The 22714-nt window shown below is 33.1% G+C and overlaps 1 protein-coding gene and 1 long non-coding RNA gene across 7 annotated transcripts in view; one reads left to right on the forward strand and one right to left on the reverse strand.

The window, feature by feature from the left end:
* LOC148604996 (uncharacterized) overlaps positions 1–22714 on the reverse strand; it is a 23223-nt gene continuing 509 nt past the window's right edge. The window contains exons 1-4 of one of the 5 annotated variants that reach the window (XM_088549613.1): positions 20731–20885; positions 16616–19125; positions 2070–3699; positions 1–1507 (exon numbers count right to left, since the gene is read on the reverse strand). In XM_088549613.1, coding sequence (XP_088405739.1) covers positions 2077–3699; positions 16616–19090 — 4098 coding nt within the window. In that variant the 5' untranslated portion in view covers positions 19091–19125; positions 20731–20885 and the 3' untranslated portion in view covers positions 1–1507; positions 2070–2076. Of the gene's footprint in view, positions 1508–2069; positions 3700–16615; positions 19126–20185; positions 20306–20532; positions 20886–22714 lie in introns of those variants that run through there. The other 4 variants (XM_088549614.1, XM_088549615.1, XM_088549612.1 and 1 more) reach the window with 4 other exon arrangements.
* LOC148604997 (uncharacterized) overlaps positions 11235–22714 on the forward strand; it is a 17715-nt gene continuing 6235 nt past the window's right edge. The window contains exons 1-3 of one of the 2 annotated variants that reach the window (XR_015916015.1): positions 11235–11325; positions 12825–12974; positions 13457–13702. This is a non-coding gene — a long non-coding RNA (uncharacterized LOC148604997). Of the gene's footprint in view, positions 11326–12824; positions 12975–13456; positions 13703–22714 lie in introns of those variants that run through there. The other variant, XR_015916016.1, reaches the window with a different exon arrangement.

Below are 22714 nucleotides of genomic sequence, written 5' to 3' on the forward strand. Positions count from 1 at the left end.
TTTACATAGAATGTTTATTTGTAATATCAGAAAATATGAAAATAAATAAAAGTAATTAAACAAAATGTAAGACAAATGACTAGCTCTGGATTTTCATGGAATTCAGCAACAAGTATCAACACATAGCACTAACATAAACAACCATATTGCAAGATACAACACATATATACAAAGTCATAAACTTGTTGACATGTACAACAAAATGTAGTTTTAAGAAATATAGTACTGAACATTTTCACAAGTTTTGAGTTAATTCTATACTTTGAACCCTGTATTATCTATCACTAGAATATATTGGTAAACTCAGGAACTTTTATTGTGTTTTATAATTAAAAGCTCCAAAAACATAACTTTTTTCACAAGTTTCCAATTCTTTAGAATTACAATGGTAAACAATGGACCCCAAGTAATCGAATTCCAGAAAATCTGTTTTATCTGACACTTAAAGTGATTTCAACATTTTTTTTCTGACCTGTGTCAAGCAACATGTCTAGCTCAACATTTATAGCAAGATAAGTGATTACAATCAGATAGAGTAAAATACTGCAATAATTTCCAAACTATGATTATACCTAGGGTTAGATAAATATAAACTTCCTGATTGACTATGACAAAATTAAAATTCTTGTCACGAGAAACAGTTATTTTTCTGATAAAATAATTATAGTTATCTCCCTTTGACCATTCACAAATTTAAATATCTCTGCATAGTAATTTTTATAAGCAGCACCATTAAATGCTATATACAAGAATTGCACTTATTTTAATTTTCACATGAACAATTACATTACAGAAAAGTACTTTTCAATGATTTTACAACAAATGTGGTGATTTTAAATAAGGGTGGTTTTTACCCTCGATTTTTTAGAAAAAATTAATGATAATCTTGATTTTAGCACTCCTTTGTATGCTAGGAGTTGGACCTAATTCTTTAACGCCACCAAGCAAAACAAAACAAAACAATTTTTTTTCTGATGTATCCAATATTCCTATCTTAACCATTTAAGGAATAACTGTTATATTTTTTTCAGTCTATGAAGAAATAACCTCAATCATGTGGTGCACACTAAATAACCAGCATTGCAGGTTCTTTTAAATCGTGCACCATGGGCATTGAGGTTATATGAGATGATAGACGAAATTTTTGATCCAATCAGAAATCACGTTTCTTCTGAAATTAAATTATTTACAAGTATATAGTATATCTACTACATGTAATTCCACTTATAGATTTAGAATAGAGTAGATTTGTCACTTCAGGTCATGGAAATAATTCAGAAAATAACTCTCAGTTGCATAAACTTTGTTATTCATTAAAAACCTTTAAATTCAAACAATTTTTGTTTTCAAACATGTTGAATTATAAAACAATATATGTCATCATATCACAGTTAAAATAATAGCAGTGTAAAGAGTTCACACAGCAAAGTCCTTCATTAATTGCACATTCATAAACATCAGTCTTGGTGTGTATATTGGAAGTCTACATCATGTGGTTATTTAACTCCTGAAAAAAAAGATACATGTATTCAAAGAATGTTCATCCTGATATTCTTATAGTTCACTGGTAGTCACCCAGTTTGTTTTTTTACAGGGATTTCATATTGCAAACATTTGATGGTGCATTCACAAGGCCATGTAATGTGCATTTAATTCACATCCTCAATGTGAATTGGATAGTTAAAAATGAATGGGAATTTAGTGTGAAAGCAGTATTGGTTTATTGTGTGTTGTCTAGTTTACCTTACGTTCAGTTTTTATGTATGTAAGTGCATTTTATTTTGTAATCTATATTGTATATGTAGATTGTTTCAATCAACAGTGGTCAAATTTTGGCCACGTACCTACCGGTAAATTTTTATATCTCCTTATCTTTCTTCTATTTTGATGCTTTAATTTCTTATTGATTTTTTCAGATATATATGTATATACCTACATTCCTATTGTTTAATGAATTGCTCCATTTTATGTAGATGTGCTTCTGATGTAAGCACATCATACAATACATACGTCAAGAACATTGTTCCATAGACTTAAATTAAAATATTTATGACTTAGAACTTACATACCTTAGACTTATAATGGTGTTTCTTTCTTCAAGGGTAGTCCATTAGGCCGAGGGGGGCCAGTGTAGCCCACCCCACTGCTAATAGGACCATGTCCATTCATGACTTTTTCTTCTCCGTTTAAGTTTGAGATCTTGTTGAAATGTCCATTCATTGCACTATTTTTTGTAATGTTAGGATTGGTTACAATGCCATTCCTTTTCCTCCTCATTTCAGGAGAGCGCATCTCTAATGCACTTTGACCCATGATAATGCTAGACTGCTCCATATTTGATTTTTGTTGCAACTTCAATTTTTCGAGATCATTTCTCATGCTTTGAAAATGCTGTGGGTTTATCTGCCAAACAGGTTCATCAGATAACTCTGCATTTGGATTAGTAATAATGTTAATAGTGGCAGAGATCTCTTTTTCTTTACAGTTGGAAAATTTGACAGGCGATTTAGCCATAATATTTAAATTACTTTCTGTAATTGGCGACAGTTTGTTTTGTTCATTATGAACCATAACTTCAATGCTTGGTGTAATATTTGGTGACTGCACTGGTGACTGAGGTTCACTAACTGGTGACAAGATCCTGCTCACTGGCCGTGAACGATGCCGAGCCATGGAGCATTGTTGAAGTTGTTGAGTGAATGTTAGACAATCATTGCTATTTTGTGTGCTCTGAGTACTTTGGCTTGTTGAGGATGTCATATTACTAGATGATTTGGAGGAGTTATTGGAAGCATATGATTTCCTTCTGTCGAAAGTTGAATCAGGTGATTCTGACGGTGAACTGTTTAACTGGTTGCCATTGACGATGACCCCTGTTGTAACTGTAGCATGTGTGTGGGCTGACCCAGCTGCTGATGAGGGTCTTGTTTCATTGCTAGATGTAGAAGAATTGCTACGACTTTTAGTAAGGGGAGTAGCACCATGCTCTTCTAACAGTCTACAAATTTTAGAATGGCCAGATTTCATTGCTACTTTCACCGGGGTTCTTCCAAACTGATCCGCATGATTAGGATTGGCATGATATTGAAGTAAAACACGCACACAACTTTCATGTCCTTCTTGAGCCGCTATACAAAGTGCAGTAGCCCCTTGATTACACGTATGATCAACATTGGCACCATTTTCAAGAAGAAGTCGAACGACCTTATCGTGACCTTGCCAAGCAGCAGACTGCAAAGATGTTCTATTGTCATTATCTACAGAATTGACTTTAGCACTGAATTTAAGAAGTACTGAAACAATGTCAAAATGTCCTTGCCATGCAGAGATGTGGAGGGCAGTTCTTCCCTCCAAATCAGTTGCTTCAACATCTCCACCAATTTCCAACAAATATTGAAGCATATTAACTTTGTTTTCCAAAGCAAGCATGTAAACTGTAGATCGCCCATCAGCATCTTTGTAATTTATATTTGTTCCTCGTTCATACAAAAATTGAGCAACCTCTTTATGAGATTCAACGGCAGCCACTCGAAAGGCAGTTTTCTGATCATGTGATTTATGATCAACTACTGATCCGTGTTCAACAAGGGAGGTAACAACTCCCAAATGTCCTTCCTGTGCGGCAAGGATGAGTGGATGGCGGCCATCATTGTCAGTTTCATTAACTTTGGCACAGTGTTCAATAAGACAATCACAAACCTGGAAATAGAAAACAATAGAATAGATAAAAGCATAAAGTTAAGTTTGTTTTTGCAACACACAGGCTACACCCTTACATAAGCATGAAGAAAATAGTTTATGAGAATCAAAACAATTTTCAGACTCCATTTTATCATTGTGGTACCACACGCTGGCCATTTATTTCATTCTTTTATACCGTACTACCTCTTTGGGTAAAATACGGCAACAAAAATGGCCAGCTAGTGGTAAAACAATGATGAAATGGAGTCAGAGTAAATTATTCCTAAATTCTACAAAATACAGTGAAACCTGTTTATAGCATACCCTGAATAAAAAGAAAACCTGTCTAAAGCATATCCTAAACACAAAGAAAACCTGTCTAAAGCATATCCTAAACACAAAGAAAACCTGTCTAAAGCATATCCTAAACACAAAGAAAACCTGTATAAAGCATATCCAGAATAAAAAGAAAACCTGTATAAAGCATATCCTAAATACAAAAAAAACTGTTCAAAGCATATCCTAAATACAAAAAAACCTGTTCAAAGCATATCCTAAATACAAAGGAAACCTGTCTAAAGCATATCCTAAATACAAAGAAAACCTGTCTACACCAAACTAGTTGACAGTTCTTTCTTTTAAATATAAGTACATTGTAAACCTGTATAAACCAAACACCTGTTTAAACCCTAAAGGTGGTTGGTTTAGACAGGTACCATTGTATATATAGTTGGAAAACTGAAACTGTTTGAACCCATCACATATTTTTTCCTTTAAAGAAGCTTTAAATTGGGTAAAATCAATTAAAATAACAAAAAAACTTTCATTCAAGGGTTATGATTCACAGCATTAAGGTTATGCACTTAAGAAGTTTAATTACATAAAGCATTTTATGTATGTGTTGTATAAATCAAAATTTCAATGATTTATCCATTTATTTACATAAATATGAAAATAAATTTATTCAGGAATGTGAAAGGATTACTGATTGTGAGTAAATATTTGTTTAACCTATCTCCTTTAAAAACCAGTCAATGAAATATTTCTTAAATGATTCAAGCATTGTTGACATTGTGGCTTAAAATGAGCATTAATATTTAAGATTTTGTGACTTGATCAAAAACAAGACATACAAAAATGTATTCAAGTGCTAAGAATTAATGTATCTTTGTATATTGGTTATTGTGACCGAAGAGATTTTTTTCTCTCATTTTTGAGACAAGAATATTCCTTAGATATTATTTCTCACTGATTGGTTTTATAATACATTGTATCATGTAAATACAAAGGGATAGCAGCAAACCTGCATGCATTCTTGATTGCCGTCGGGATACCTGATAAAATCTGACACCACCAAAAAATGCAAGACTAGGAAATCTCAGATACCCTGGTGCAAGATTTCTATATTCTATAAGTTAGCAGAGTTTTAAGTTAGAAAACTTAAAACCTTACCATTGGGTGTCTGATATTTATGTCTTTTCCCAGCTGTAATTTTGGTCCCAGTGAAACAAAACTCGAAAAATCAAATAAGTCTGAGAAAATTCTTAACTGTTTGTGAACATCTATTTCAAATTCTTTGATTGGAGTTACCATGAAAAGTTACGATGAAAGAGTATTCTCAGACTTAAGTATTTTTCAAGTTTTGTGGTGCTAGAGCCTGGTGTTAGAGCTCAGAGTGGAAATACTTTTCAGGTTACAACAGTTAACCTAGTCTAAACCAAATACCTTTCAAACTCAAGGATTTTGTTTGGTTAATGCAGGTGTTGGAATTTAATACACAGGTTCATTGAAACTGATATAAAGGGATTTAAGCAGATATTTGGAATAGACAGGCTTTCAATTTTCCAGGATTTAGTTTAGACAGATTGCACTGCATCGTCAAACCAATTAAGTTTCTGTAACTAGTAGAATATTAGAAACAGGTATTTTGTACAGAAGTATCTATTGCTCATGACCAATTTTCTTAGTTAAAAAGATCAAAACCACTGATAACCAGTCAATCGAACCTCGCAGGGAATCATATGTTACAGTTAAATTTTCACTAGATGGAGAGAAAATAACAAATGTCCGGCCTAAGGGGAGATAAAAATTGTGGACCTATTGTCTACTGAAATAGAATGGATTTGTAGCAACTGACCCTGCATGATACCAAAAGCCTCTCCAAATGTTTTGCTAATAAACTTGTTAAATTTCCATTAAGGCTATTCAAAGGCTTTTTCATTGAATATGGAGAGAAATACGATTCTCTGACTAAACATTTGTTGGAATGTTTAAAGTGAATTAATTGAGCTATTTCAATCATTATAGTGGTAATTGAATCCTCATTTGCCTCTGATATTGCCGAAAATAACAAATTTACGGGTTGTGACATTTATAAACAATTAATGAAAGGGAAGGTCAACCTAAGACCAGTACAACCCATTTCTATTGACAGCTAACAGACCTTTTTATCAAAATCTGGCATTGTCACAAATACCTCAACACTTCTGAAAAAATAACTGCTTCAGTCATTTCTCTTCAGTTAACTGGTTATATTTATTTTTTATTATATCAATATACATATACTAGATATTCTGTCCTTCATAGATACATGTACAAGTATTTGGCAGAAAATGGAGGAAAAAGCATCGTTCATTAGAAAAATTTGTTAAGGTCCCAATCTTGGAGAACCTTTGAATATTCAGAGTGTATCGAAGGGTGAACTACATGTACATGTACCATACTTCCATCTTTTTTCATGGAAATTGGTTTGCAGACACCCACTAAACTATGCATGTGGATGCATACTGATGAAAAGGATGAAATAATTGATACATTACTGTGAAAGTACTATTGTTTGTGGGGTACCAATTTTCGTGGTTTTCATTGGTAGGCCAAACCACAAAATCTGGTTCCAAACAAAAAGTAGATTTTCATTGATATGTATACTGAAAACCTCAAAACCATGAAATCAAGAATCCACGAACTTGTATTTCTTACCTAATCCACAAAAATTGGTACCCATGAATTAAAGTACTTTCAAAGTATTAGCATTGTTTATATAGAATCCCTACAATATAAATGCATACTGTGTGATGAGGTGAAAATAGCAAGCATGCCTAAAGCATTGTTCGGTTAGATCTTTCAATTTGTCCTAAACATTACTCTTTCACACTACATAACCATGTTTAAAAGTCTGATCTCTTCAATAATTCACCATGTAAACCTATTCTGTATAAAAGGTACAACAGGGACTTTCTTCAATGATTCTGAATTAATTAGTACAGAAACAGAAGCTATCAGGTTAGCAATTGACTGATGCTGCAACATGAGAACTCATTCAACCATCCCAATACATCACAAAAGAAGATCGATAAGTTTGATCTCTTGATAAAGCATCGAATTAGTCATCATTTTAAGCTCAACACATGTTATTTTTTTATTTAAAGGCAAAACCCTCAATGGTGGGCTTTTTTAATGAGTTTTGCTACAGTCCTAACTCCATTTTATTTCGTGTCACAATAAAACCAAATATGTGGCAAATTTTAAGTAACAGATTGCAGCATATTAACATGTTAACCCATTAAGACAATGATGCAACAGTGTTAACAGTCAGAAATCTTTTAGGGGAGTTCAGAAGGATTATTTGGCCAAAACTTTATTGATTTAACTTTGATTAAGTGCATCACTAATTTTAAGACAGTGTTTAAAGCATATTTGGTTAAAAAATGGAGGGGGTTGTCAAAAAACCCCCAAACCCTTGTGGCTACAGGGTTTGGGGGATTATTGGGTTTATGCACTAGTTAAAATTGTCTAGAGGATCAGATATACTCTCAGGTATTTTAAATTACGAAAATTGAAATCCAAACATTAAACTTAAGAAATTTTGAGAATTACAAAAGTAAAAATATAATATGGCCTATTAAAAATTTTACTACAGCAAAACAAACCAGTTTGTGGGGTCAAAAACACCTATGGATGAAATGTTAACTATTTTTTCTACAAATGTTGAGACCCAGTACACTCTCTTTACACATCATTACATCCTAAATAACTGAACTTTTTATGTATAGCCATCTATCAGTAATTTGTAGATGCTATCTATCTTTTCATCACATTTCTCCAGTTTATTTGATTAAAAGTAAGAAGACATAAATTACCTGGTAAGGTATTAGGTTAATAGCTCAATGAAATTCTAAATCAATTTTCTATAGCTTAAAACTTTGATGATTCATATTTCTGCTACTTGAAACTTGTATCAATTAGCATTTTGCCCTAATAGAAAAAAATAATTTATGCCACTCTTCTAGTGACAAATGCATGGCATATATTTGAATGACACACATGAATGTACAAATGTATTGGTATACTAAGTTCGATGATGCAGTAACCTAAAACCTGGCCAGTGACAAACAGACAGACAGACTGAAAATCTGTAAGCTGGCAAATCTTTTTTCAGGAAAATAATGGTGGATCCAGGAATTCTGAAAGGGGGCTCTGACTTAATTGCTTAGAATGTGCCTTCTTCACTGATTTCCAGTGATTTTCTGCATAATCAACTAAAATTTTCTAGCATAAAGAAGGGACAGGCCCTTTGGATCTGCATATGGAATAGTTTCGATTTATTTCATAAAATCAATATCTCATTTCGTTATTTGAAATTCATGGTTAATGGAACCATGGATACTCTTAACTGGTACTCAATGCAAAATAGTTCTTCAAAGTATTCGTAAAATTCCATACATTTTCATCACAAATTGTCTAAGTTCAATACCAGCTACATGTAGTACATAATCTATTTAAATCTTAAAAAGGACTATATGCCAGATGTTCCTACCAAAAAAATCTGCAATCAGACTATTTATCAATCCCCGTGATTCAGTCTATCTTTGATACATGTATATGTAGTTGTAGTTATTTTAAACTTCCATTTGCAGGTGCAGTTGTAAATACTTCTGCCCCCATACATTCATTTCTGGTACACATGTGGTTGCAAAAAAATTCTTAATGATCTTTAAAATATTTTCCATATCAATGAAGCACTATTCTTCAATCTACAATATACAAAAATCTAACACATGCATGCATGTGTGTATCAGATTTTTATCCAGGTTTTTACCATGTCTTTCAATATTTTTAGAATACTTCTCAGTTTCATTAAATTCCTAAGATGATTAAGTTCTACAAACAGTGGTGGGTCCAGTTAAAGGATTGGGGATTGAATCACCAAACCCTTTTTGTTCAAAAATCTTCATTCTGTACAATATTTGGGCAAAAATAAATGAATTAATCACAGGAATAATTGCCTGGAATTTTACCCTTCTAGTACCTTCCCTCTTTTCAAAAACTCTGGATCTTCCCCTCTGTGTTAAGATTTGGCAACAAATGAACATAATTTCTTGTAATGAAGAGAGCTTCATTGGATTATGATTCTAATTTAACAGGACTAGGATATGCCCTAGGCTTTACTGAACATTGCCAAAACATTAGATTACACATAATAATTTAATAATAGAAAGTTGGCAGCAGTCTTTTCTGTACAGATGTCAACAGTATGAAGAATTCAGTTTCCAAGGTGATCAATAAAAAACATGTATTATGATTGTGAAAACTTTAAGATTTCAAACTGCCAAATTGTAACCTATTAGTATTTCTGCTTGGAAATGAACCAAGTTGCAATAAACATGTTTTGCTGAAAGATTTCTTGGTGAAGACTTTGAATTGTCAATTCTTTCTCTGTGGTAAAGCATACATGTAAAGTTCACCAAAATTGTTCCTGATTAACCTTTTTTAAAAACTGACAGATTACATGTAATTTTACAAGTACATAGACCATTTCAATATGTTGCTATGTCCATGTCTAATTTTGTTACATAAAAATTGAGCTATACATGTATACTATCCATACTGATGATGGAAACCGAACTGTATCTGTGTGGACTGTCACTTTTTATCAAAACTTGTGCATGTATGCCTAAAACGTTACTCTGTGATTAGTAAGGCCTCCTTCAAAAATTTTCCAAACTGAGCTTTAGAAACAGATAATATGACTGATTTTTTTTTAGTCTGTATATTATTGTATCAAAGACAGCCCACCCTATTTGTTTTATAAACCATACATGTAGGCTTAAATTACATCATGACTAAGTTACTATATGAAAGCCTATCCTCTTAAGCTTCATGTACAACTAAGTCATGAACTACATGTACATGTATATGCATGACCTTGGGAGACAGTCCTTAAAATTCCAGATGCCAAGGATGCATAATATTCCAGGCATTCCAAATTCTTGTGGTTCCATCCATGACACTCCTGATGTAATTAGAAACCACATGATTACCATAGTTATGGTGACAGATGACATTCTATTCCAGGAAACAGAATAGTTTGTAATTACAGGTAATTAGAATACAAGGACCAACCGGAATACTACTTTCTATAAATAGAATGATGAAATTCTGAAAATTTTGAATTACTTATGAGCATGTAATACACCATTTTGATTTTTTAAATGTTTCAGTCAGATATGAAGTTGGTCACAGTTGAAAGCTGAAGTTCATCAAACAAAACATGTGTTCCTTTTAAAACAAAGCTTTCAGATGGGTTACAGCATGAAGATGAATACTTATTCTTCAATACTCCCAGTTTTTAGTGGAGTCTGTGTTGCTCATTCGCTTTTGTTACTTTGTATATATGATTTTAGTTACTTTATGTTCTTTGTTGTGTATGTCTGTTTTCCATGTCTGGTCTTTGTCCCTGGATTACATTCTTTTGATTACCCCTATAACCTTAGTTCCCTTGATTACTCTTTCAGAAATGTTACAGCACAGAGATGAATACTTATTTACTGTTTTTCAGTATTTGATTGCTATATGAATTCATGATTCTCCTTCAAATATTTACAGAAAGGATTCAAGACTAACAACACAATTATATGTATGTTACAAGAGACAGATACAAATAGTACATGTATGTACGAGTGCTGAAAAAAAACTTATTAGTTGTTGAAAATTATTTCTCCACTCACTATGGAAAAATTTTAGAATAAATTTTGATCATGCCACTTGAGTGATCTTCTTAAAATCTAAACGTTATCATGAAGAGTGTAAATATTGGTAGGAAACTTCTCACAGACTTGTTGGCAATTGCATGTTTATCTACTTACTTAAAATGGGGAAAAAAGGCATTCTTATTGTCACAATATAATTTCTATCCACAAAATCAATGACTCAACAATAAAACACAAGAAAAGCAATAACAGGGTGAAACCATTGATAATTGGAGGTAGATTTTCAGATTGATCAATCTGTCACTGCAATGGAAGAATATATATATTGTGACATCTAAACTTACTATAAATTTTTACACTTACAATTTATGGTTTTCTGTGAAACTAACAGCAGTAAGAAACAAGTTTTTGAGAGCCCAAAAAGAAGGATTAAGTGAATCTTTATTACTTACCACAAGGAAGCAGAAGTTATTAAATAGGGGGAGAGTGTAAAAATATATCCCACATTTGCTTACTCCAATACAAATCTTTCCTCATATACACATGCGACCTAACTTGGCCCTAGCTTAAGATAAATTGAAGCCATTTTGACCTCTGTGGTATAGAACTTCCCCATGTCTAATGGGGAAGGTGTTTTTTGTAGACTATCTGTAAGGTAAACTGTTAATCTTATCTTTTTAAAAACTGTAATGATGTAATGAAAGGGGATTCTAGTAATAGGTAAACAATTTAAGGAAACAAGTTTTTAATAATTGACACTACTACACAAAATATAAATGATTATACATGTACTTAAAAGTCATCAGTTTGTTTCATATTGATTTCCATGGGAGCTTGTGGGAACAAAATTGTTTAACATTTACATGTACATGTATCTAATATAAACTTGCCCCAGTTTTGTGAGCTAAAAGATTATACATGATTTATCTCATTAAGATCCCCCTTTTTTATCAAATCATTAGATTAGCAATCTGATAAGGGTATTTCCCCTATTAAATTGTCATTAACCTTTGCCATTGAAACTAAAGCAAAGCACATCTGTCATAATTCACACAGATCTCTCAGACATAACCTACAGGGAAGTTTGAACTGTCCCAAAGTTTCCCATTACACCAAATTATAAAATTTGAAAATTTTGAAATATTGAAGACCAGTGTTCATTACACTATTCTCTGTAGTAGAAAAGGGAAGGAATCAAATCAGATATACCAGTACATAAAATAAAACCTATAAAATTCATATATGTCAGTCTTACTGTCTGTAACTGCCCCTTGATGGTTCTATTCAGAAAAACCAGTTTCATTCTAAAAAGTAATCTTTTGAGTTAATGGGATACCTAACATCTTCTCTAAAATCTACTTGGCTTGTTTAAATTTCTTGAAATTTCATTCATTGGTTTACTATAATAAAAGAATTAAAATATATTAATTTCATCAACATAACTAAGATGCTTTAAGTTTGGTACGAGAATGTCACAAATAAAACGTTTTGCTGATTTTTACAGTTATTTCCCTTAAGTGTTGTGTAATATATAGACTTGTTCTTTCTCATGGGAAAAATAAATTTTGTAAAATTCTGATTATGTAACATATTACAAGTAAAAGTCTACTGTTTGTATAATCGTTCACAGACAAATGCAATTTTGACAAGAATGTCTCTCATGGGGGTACAACATGAATTATATCAAATTTACTTCTTACATGTATATCACCTCAAATATTATAGGGAACAATCTTCAATTAGAATTAAAGATGGCCAGCTGCCAGCATGTAGTTCTGGAAATTGTGAAATGCTCATTTCAAATTGACATACTAACCATTCTGTAAATTAAGCTATAGGTACTTTAAGTACATACAAACAATGAACATCTACATGTTTATAAGACAAAAGTATACAGTGTTACAGCAAACCTTATATATAATTCAGATTTTTTTTAAATGAAGTGACAACCTTAGATAATCTACATAAAGAAAAGAAAAGTAAACTCAAACATGGGAATGATAATGAATCAGCTGTCAAAAATCTTTATAAATACTACCATCATGAACATGTACATGTATATTATACGACCCAAACCCCATTTCCATTAACTTTGCTAGACCAAGTACATGTAGGTATAGTTAACTACATGTACATGTATACAACTTATTTCAGACTAAAAACTACACCTAAATGATTGACTACATGGAATAAATTATGCTGGGATTATGGTAAGCAACAAGCCTGGAATAAAGCCCCAGACAGATAAGACCAAAACAAAACATAGTCTTCTTTCCAGCTACCACAGAGACAAAAATAGTATAGGTACATGTATAGGTAATGAGTTAATGGGGAATTAATGCAGACTTTAACAGTGCATGAGCCAAAATGGCCATAAATGTTTAGGATATGTACAAAAAAAGGGAAGGTAAGATTGTAGGAAACAAATACTTTTTTTTTTTTGCCTAAACCAAATTTGAGCTTGCACAATGTACTTAATAATAATATCTTTTTACAAATATGAGCATAAAATAGCAATGAGTAAGAGAATAATAAAAAGTAGCAGGAACAATTTAGTTCAAGTCTTTCTCAGTCTACGGCAGGAACAATTGAGTTCAAGACTTTCTCGGTCTACGGCAGGAACAATTGAGTTCAAGCCTTTCTCAGTCAAAGGCAGGAACAATTGAGTTCAAGCCTTTCTCAGTCTACTGCAGAAACAATTGAGTTCAAGCCTTTCTCAGTCTACATAAGGAACAATTGAGTTCACATCTTTTTCATTCTAAAGCAGGCAGCTTTATACCTTATAGGACTTAGGACAGCACAAAACAGGGCAATCCATCCTCTTGAAGTAATTCTTATTAGATATCTAAAGCCAAACAGTCAGGAGACTTACAGGAGAAGGGACAGCAAAAAACAAGGCAATCCATCCTCTAAAAGTAATTCTGATCAGATATCTTAAGCCAGACAAGTCAGATCATTTAGCTAACATCTTGGAGACCAATATACTTTATCAACAGTTCCATACATTGGAGATCATAAAATATTCATCTGACTACTATTGTTTATTTAGTACACCCTAGAGACACTTTAAAACCAATACACAGAATTATATGTAGGCAATCATATTTTCTTTAGTGGCTCATAATATGCATGGATACATGAAGGTATACAGTAGTTGAGAGAATATTTTTTTTCAAATGAAGTTTGTAAGATTGTTGGTCAGGGATGCTTCAGAAGTAGGTGGGACCTTCCACAACAGTACAGAATTATAAATGTATATACAAGTATAATATACTTTACAAATGGCTTCAGGCAAAATTTAGTGAGGAGGGTTGGTACAAATGTACATGTAAGTTTAATTCAAATTACATGTATGTACATAATGTACATTGTAGCATAACCAGTTGGGATTAATATGAAGGAATACTGGTATATGTATTGTCTTGCATGTACATGAATCGAAATATTTTTATTGTAAAATTCATTTACAAAAAAATAACAAAACAAGCAAATTCTACTTCCTAATGCAACAAAAAATCAATGAGCAGTTAGAATAAACAGCAGGTGATATAAGACCTAAATATTTGTATTTCAAGGAAAAAATCCAATATTAAATTCCATAAAGCTCTTCATAAAAATGCGATTTAGTCTTCTTGACAGTGAATTTCTATATCGATTTTGACTCCTGATAAGGTCACAAGGTAACAAATTGGTTACCATAGCAACTACAAAAAATCCTTTTCAAAATCAGCTACTACAGAACCTTTGATTTATTTTTTAGACAAAAAGTCAATATTTGTATAAATGGAAATGTTTGATTTACAATGAAAGTGTAGGTCTACTGCAAAGCCTTCACATGAGGGTGTAAGAGGAGTGGCTGTTGATATTTGCTAATATGTGACATGCATGTGGTTATTTAAAGAAATAATGCAATAGGCTAAATAAATATCATATAAAACCACAAATAATCACTTTAGATAATGCATTTCAATATTTACATTGTAAAAATCACTGGGATGAGCTAAGAGTACCATTCTAATTAACCAACAGTCAATATTCAGTCTCATCTTGACATTTTTAAGACTTTGGGATGATAAATTTGGGACACTGAATTGACGTCATTTGATTCAGTAAAAAAAAAAACATCAATTTTAAAGACTGATTAAATTAATAGTAGAAAATGATTTCTAAAGGCAGTATATTATTTTACCAATTGGTAATAATATCATATGATAAATATCTTTGATGAATGTAAATTTGTAGGTGTGACTTGAATAAACAAACAAAGGTGTGAAAAAAATGCAAAGAATTTCATTAAAATGTTTTTTGTACAGTCAAAAAGTGAAATTTGATATGGTGAAAGGATCTTCCTACTATCTTTTCACTAATTACTGAAATTCTTTATCAAAGGTTGAAATGTAGGCCATTACAGTGAGACCTGTCTCCATTCTTGTGTATATTCCAGAATACGGAGACCTGTCTCCATTCTTGTGTGTATTCCAGAATACAAAGACCTGTCTCTATACACCTGTGTATTCCAGAATCCATACACCTGTATATTCCAGAATACTGAGACCCTTTTCTATACAACAGTGTTTTTTTCTAGAATTCACACACCTTTGTATTCCAGAATACTAAGACTCATCTCCTTACATCTGTGTTATCTACAATACTAAGACCTGTGTATTCCTGAGTACTGTAAAGGTATTAACTTTCACTGAGAACTAATTGTAATTATGTTCGCTGAGAATTACAAGTAATTTTAACTATTTTGGCAGTGAACAGGTAAGTGCAAAAAATGATTTCAAAACACTATAAATCACTTTTTTTTTTAAACTGCAAAAATTGATAACTTGGCAATACTGAGATTTAAAGGGTCCAGTCAAATTATTAATGCATTTTGAGACAAAGCCCCTGCTGAGCTTACTGGTATCCCTTATGTATAAGTACATGTACATGTATGTACTACAAGTTAACATGACTACCTAGGACACAACATAGGAATGTTCAATAGTCTCAATTTAAACATGTTGACAAATTTTGATTAAGTACCTATCAGGTTGAAAGCTCTAATAGTGACAGCATTCCTTGGCTATCAAAGTCAGCTACTTGTCACTTTCATGTCTATACTATATCTTCATGTAAATTTATAATATTACTAACCTTTTCTAACCATAATCAATTTTAAATTGAATTTATCATAAAATTTACATATGCATATACATTGTACTTTTGAAACATTGTGCCAAACAATTTGATGAACATGTACATGTATACATATGTATGTATATGTTATACCTTGTAAATGTCTATATTGCTAAAAAAAAATATGTACATCAAATTCAAAAACCATTAACCATCCCCCCTTTTTGTACTACCATAATACATTTTCAAGGAACAGAAAATCAAGAAACCCCTTTGTGTTCTTACAAGTCTTATCAAGGGTAAAAATAGGATTATCAAATGGATCAAGGATAAAAAATAGCATTCTCTTTCAAGTTAATTCTTGATAGCTTTGCAGCATATTTTACTCTTAAGATCTGAAGGGGTATAATTATACATAATGAAGGATGGGCTGTATACCTGTGAGAAAGATATCATCTTCATTTTTTATCAATAATTTCTGAGATACAATCCTACATATGAAAACTCATTTACTGTTTTGTATAATGAAAAACTACTGCAGTGCATTGCCTTACTTTACAACCTACATTGTACAGAACATTCATAGTTCAAATTTTTGTGATAAATAATGCATATTTTTAAATTCACTGTACATGTACATGTATATTAATTGGTACATGTAGATACTTGTATATGTACATGTTCACAAAAAAAACAATGCACATGTACATGTATATGTACATATAAATGTACCAGTATTCTATGCCCTATTTGTGATCATTTCTATTATTAACACATGTAAATAAATAATGTACAATGTATAATAGATTTCTCTTATTTACCTCTAAATGACCTTCATATGCAGCCATATGAAGAGGAGACCACCCAGCATTGTCTCGATGCATTTCATCCAGTCCACGGTCCAGAAGTTGTTGAACGACCTCTACATTGCCTTGGGCAGAAGCAATACTCAGGACTGTTCTGCCTTCTGAATCAATAGTGTCAACAGCACAACCCCAAATCAACAACTGATTGACAATTTTTGAATGTCCCATTGAAGCAGCTGCAAGCAATGGTGTTCGACCATTATTATCAGAATGGTCAATGTCTGCATCCCATTCAAGCAAAAGTTCGCAAACTTCTTGATGACCTTCACATGCAGCAACTAGAAGCGGAGTCATGCCATCTTTGTCTTGGTGGTTCACTTCGGCACCATTCTCTAATAATAATCCAACAACTTTTTCATGACCTTCACTTGTTCTGATACAAAGTGCTGCTACTGAAAGAGCAGTTCGACCATCACAGTCTTCATGATTTATATTAGCATTATAATCCAGCAAATCCTGGACAATATCAGAATGCCCCATATAAGCCGCTGCTATTAAAGCAGTCCTGCCATCACTGTCCGCTTTGTTAACTTCAGCCTGATGTTCCAACAACTGAATTACAATCTCCTCATGACCACCCCAAGCAGCAGCTCTGAGGGCTGTTCGCTTATCACTGTCTGTATGATCCACTTCGGCTCCTGCTCCTAAAAGAAAGGACACCACAGTGCTATGGCCTGCCCATGCCGCTGACCGAAGTGCTGTCCAGCCCTCATCATCTTTTTGATCAACGCGCACCTTTGAAGCCAAAAGTATAGCAACAACCTCTGCATGACCTTGTCGAGAGGCCAAGATCAAAGCAGTCTGGCCCTTTTTGTCAAGAGTTTCTAAATCAGCACCATTAGCAATAGCCGATGTTACTAATTCAATATTTCCATCATAAGCAGAATTATGGAGTATTGTTCTTCCATTACTATCAACAGTCATCACTGAAATATCCAGTGGAGGTAAAGAACTACTTTCATTTTCCTCAATCATACTTGCATGCATGCTAGCAGTTTCTGCTTCATCAGGATCAGATGGAAGCTTAGCACCTGCATCCAACAGAAGCTTTGTTACCTTTTGTTCTTTAGGTATTCCAACTGACAAACTTGATTCAATGTCTGCACCGGAAATTAACAGCCATTGCACCAAGTTATTGTATTGTAACGAATCGTTAAAATTACCACGCAACATATGTATAACCATTTCCTGTACTTCCAAAGGTTTCAATTTTTCGGCATTAATGGTGGCCTTCAATGCTAACATAGCATGACCTTCTGAGGCATTGCAAAGGTATTTTTGAGTACAGTGTTTAACATCCAACAACCACTCTGCGAAACTATGGTGAAACAAAATCTTTGCTTCATTCACCCCTTCAATGAGAATTTTGTTTAAACATTTCATTTGTTGATCAAAGTCTTGCTGTGTTAAGTTTGTATTTCTTGTGTGCACACACTGAAATAATGTTTCAGCAGTTAAAGGCTTATTAGAAGCAAGAATAACATTAATAATTGGCTGAATTTTCGTAAATTGCTTACGTCCAAAGATTCGTTGGCACAACCAAAGATATAATCCATTCAGAGTTCCAGGAATTTCTCGAATCTCACGCAGCATGATGAAATTTTCTGCAACTCCATCAAGCACTCTTTCAAGATATAGAAAACAGCCATTACTCTTTATGTGCAACTGGTTCAACATTTCAGCTGTATCCCTGCTCAAATGTTGTCTTAATCTTTCCTCCTGATCAAGTCTACAAAGAATATACTGCTGAACATCACGCACAACATGTGATTTGCGTAAATCGTCCAAACTTATTTTTCGAAACCCAGTAAACATTCTTGTTACAGACTTGCTTTGCTTTCTTGCTGAGCAGATAAGGAGGAGCCATGATGGGAAATTCTGGTGATGATTAGCTAAAAGTTCAGCAATTGTTCGACTTGTTCCATTTTTCTCACCCAAACACTGCAAATAACACTCATCTATTGAGTCAACAATCATAAACAGTGTTCTTTCTGGTTTCTCAAGCATTTGCAAGGGTTCCAGAACAGCTTGTTGGAAGACCAAGTCTGGGTTTCTTTCAATTTCAATAGGGTTCAGGAGTCTTTGAATTTCAGGGTCAGTGATAATCTCCTTATATCCAGTTATCTGTTTACATTCTGATAGTTGTTTGACAAGATTTGAAATAAAGTTTGTAATTGACAAACTCTCAATATCATGAGCCTGACAAAAATGCCAGGCTATAAGCCTTTGGTGGAGAAGACATTGTTTTCCTTGCTGAACAGTAGGCCATGTCAGTTCAGCACAAACAGCTGTCTTGCCACATCCTGGCCCACCCATTATTAAAGCTCCACATGTTTTTGATGTGGGTCTGTTCTCCAAGCAGTGGTTTATTTTGCTGAAGGTCCATTCTCGACAAAAAAATTTCTTCCTTTTTAACAGACACTGTGCCATTTTGACAGCTGGTATAACTGGCAATGTTACATCACCTAAAACAAGATAGGATGAAAATAATGTTGTTTACCGACCACAGTAATGAAATGAAATAGTGATAGATCGAGGAATTCTGAAAAGGGGGCCCCTTTCATGAAATCCAGTTATATTTTAAAATAATCAACCAAAAGGAACAGGCACAACCAATTTACTTAACAGAGTAGCCTGGCAGAAAGTAACAACAAAGTCACCTAAATGTACAATGTACAAAATGATAAAATTTAGAAAAAACTATCACATTTTTATGCATAAGGATATTTACATATACCTCCTATATTTTCTAATCACACTGCAAAACAGAAACTCAGTCTGAAACTCAGGAAATTGGTGAAGAATTTCCCATGGATTCAACTAAACTGACGCAGCTGTTATGGATTATGACAGACAGTAAGTCAATCACACAACTGTGCACCCACTTGCTATGAAGTGGACTCACACTGGTTATTATAAAACAGTTGTCAGACATTCTTATTTCACCTTCTAGAAGATGAAAGGGAAAAACTTGCAGAAAAATGCATACTTAACAATTAGTATATACATTTATTCTTGCTTTACCAGTGTAAATTCTACATGTATGGATGCCTGAGGTTGAAATGTTTGACATTCAATTACCTACAGCTCTTGTAATTTCACCATTAAAAACCAACATTATGACATTGTTTTTACTTGATAATATCAACCCATTCCATCAAGCTTTTTATCAACAGTTTGAAACATCTACATGTACTAATATATGAATGAACAAACAGCAGGTGTCTGACAATTCAGTAAATTTTAGCAGGTACAAATGTACATGTATGTTATCATAAGTGAAAATCTTTATAAGCATAGTTTTTGGGTGATGGTTAATCTATAAGATCCTGGTTTTCAACTTTATCATAACACATGTACATATACTAAAATGTATGATCCAAGCAAAATGGGCATTTTTTTTATACACAAAGCCACATTTTTTTCATATATTTATACATGTTCATGTAATTCAGCAAAATATGTACTACAATGAGAAAAATGAGTAACCGTTGATCATGATAAGGAATATGCATAAACCCTTACCTATCTCAACACTGGAATAATTTGGAGGCATTCTCTAATGCAAAGAGTCCAGCACAAATAAAAAAAATGTTTCACATGTGCACTGCACAGAATGTATAAATCAATTGAGTAAAAGGTGTTAAAGTCAGCTGTTTTAATACTTTAATAAAATGATTACAAGGCCCCAAAACCTATTTTTAAATATCAGACAATAATATTGTCGGATCACTTTGATCTACAGACGTGGATTACAAAACAAAGAGCACAAGAATTTATTGATCTGATTGTGTATTGAAATCTCATGACCCGATTATCCATAATCGTTGACATGTAAAATTAACGGCATATTTTATCCCCTGGCCGCATACCTCATGGTTGGATAAGATCCAAAACAAAGCCAAATAATCCAGTGAATATCTCAGTAAATTTTCGGCACAGTTGACGAAATGAAGCTGTTTTTCACACAGTATGCAATACATATCGTTCAAGTTGTCGCAACCCAATACACAAAACAAATGCGCTGCTATTGTAGAAATAACTTACGCAAATATCTTCAATTTACTTACGCCAGTCAACATTTATAAATCCGTCTATTTGCCTGAAAATCAACACAAGTATTTGATGCACCTACTATTAATGTACCAACTTCTTCATTTCCATGCCTGAAGTGTTATTTGTACACACTGTCGACAAAGCCTGCCAGTCATGATGGTAGAGGCGTGACTAATAACAATACGTAGCAACGATTGGTCACAGTAAGAAGAAGTAGGCTAATCAATAGTAAAAAAGATGAATGAACAAAGTTGCATCAACTGAGGATCTGGAAGAGTGGGATTACACGGTTATGACAGACACTCCCCTTAACCATAACTTCATTGACATCAGTTTGAAGTCTAAATCCAAATTGATGAACAAATGATTTGAAAATTTAAAAAAGTTCTTGCCATAGAAAAAGAAGTGTACTGGTGTTTTCAAACAGGACATTTCAGATTGAATCTTACTAACAGTTATAGATCAAATTCTTATTTTTTTATGGAATGCATTTGGGGGCTGGTTATATTTAGCATAGCATATCTTTTTGAAAGAAGAAGGAAGCAGTAAAAAATGATTCACAAATACATAAAACCAAACAGCATACATATAGCAGTACTATCAGATATCTAATGCAACATAATACTGACTTAAATTTTCTTTCTCAGATAAAAATATGTTTTTTTGTAACTACCAGCAAGGAGTTATATTTTTATATAAAAAATCCTTGCTACCAGAAACAGAAGAAACTCTCCTGATTCAGTTTATTTTTAGCATTGATTTATAAAACTGTAATACATCTGGTCTTACAGAAAAGTTCAAATGGACTAAATTTGAACTCCCTCCCACTAAAAAAACCATTCAAATTAGTAAACTTGTACTAATCTCACATAGCTGGTGTCTGAAGATATAATTTTATCATACCACATTAATACAAATAGCTGCATAAATGCACATATACAGGTATTTTACCTTAATTGTTCCCATGGAAAAAGGACTTGCATTTGTTGCACCATATCTGTTCCTTTTTCAATTGCATATAAAATGCACCTGCACATAAGCATGATATACTTGCCCTCCCCCTTTTCTGTGTTCAATGTTACTTTGCTTCAAAACAAATGATTGGGAAACCCATGTGAAAAGATCAGATTTATAGTCTGAACTGTAACTGCCATTATGTGCCAATAACACATTGAGAAATTTAAGGATCAGAGTTTTAAGCCCAAAGAATGCCTACCGGTCCTCTAGCATATAACTCTGTATAAAGGGCCAAATCAATTAGGTTCAAGGTATATATATATGACACTGGACTAATGGCCATAATAGTAATGGTATACTTGTTGACATTTATCATCTGTCATACTAACCCTAATCCTACCAAGTAAACTCAGGTATATTGTTTATAACACAGTAGAGTATAGGAATGGAATGAAAGAGTGGAGCCATTGAGTTCTTCTTGTTTAATAGATCCATTTAATTTGATTATGAGCAGACTCAATCAGTACTTCTGTACTTCTGGGAGGTAAATACAACTCTTTATCCATAAAGTTTTTAAACAGAAATAGCAAAATTATCCAAACTTGATGTGGCATTTATTTTTCAATTAGTTGTTAGTTCTAATCTGATGACGATTTACAAAAAAATGAAGAAAGGTAATATACCTCTTCTTCTCTAATGTTTTTACTACTTAACCTTTAGATACAACTGAATGTTATATGATAAATCTGCAGGTTCATTTTGAAACAAAATTTCTTTCAATTATAGATATAGTTAAAACTGCATTTAACTTGCTAATATCACTCCAAGATTCCACTCTGTAAATTCATTATGCCATTAATTCTTGTTTACAAGACAAACTACCCAAAAAGCAAGCTAGAAGGTAAACAGTGTACCAAATATCCAATGCAGGGGTGTAGCTAGGCCTGTTTTAGTTGTACGCAAAATTACGGCGAGGGGTCTTGGGGGGGGGGGGGTCGCTCAAGGCCCCCAGTGAGTCCGGCAAGGCAAAGCCCTGAGGGA

Source organism: Perna viridis, chromosome 10 (assembly GCF_037379345.1).
Source record: "Perna viridis isolate PV_CMFRI_1.1 ecotype Kerala chromosome 10, ASM3737934v1, whole genome shotgun sequence".
NCBI lineage: Eukaryota > Metazoa > Mollusca > Bivalvia > Mytilida > Mytilidae > Perna > Perna viridis.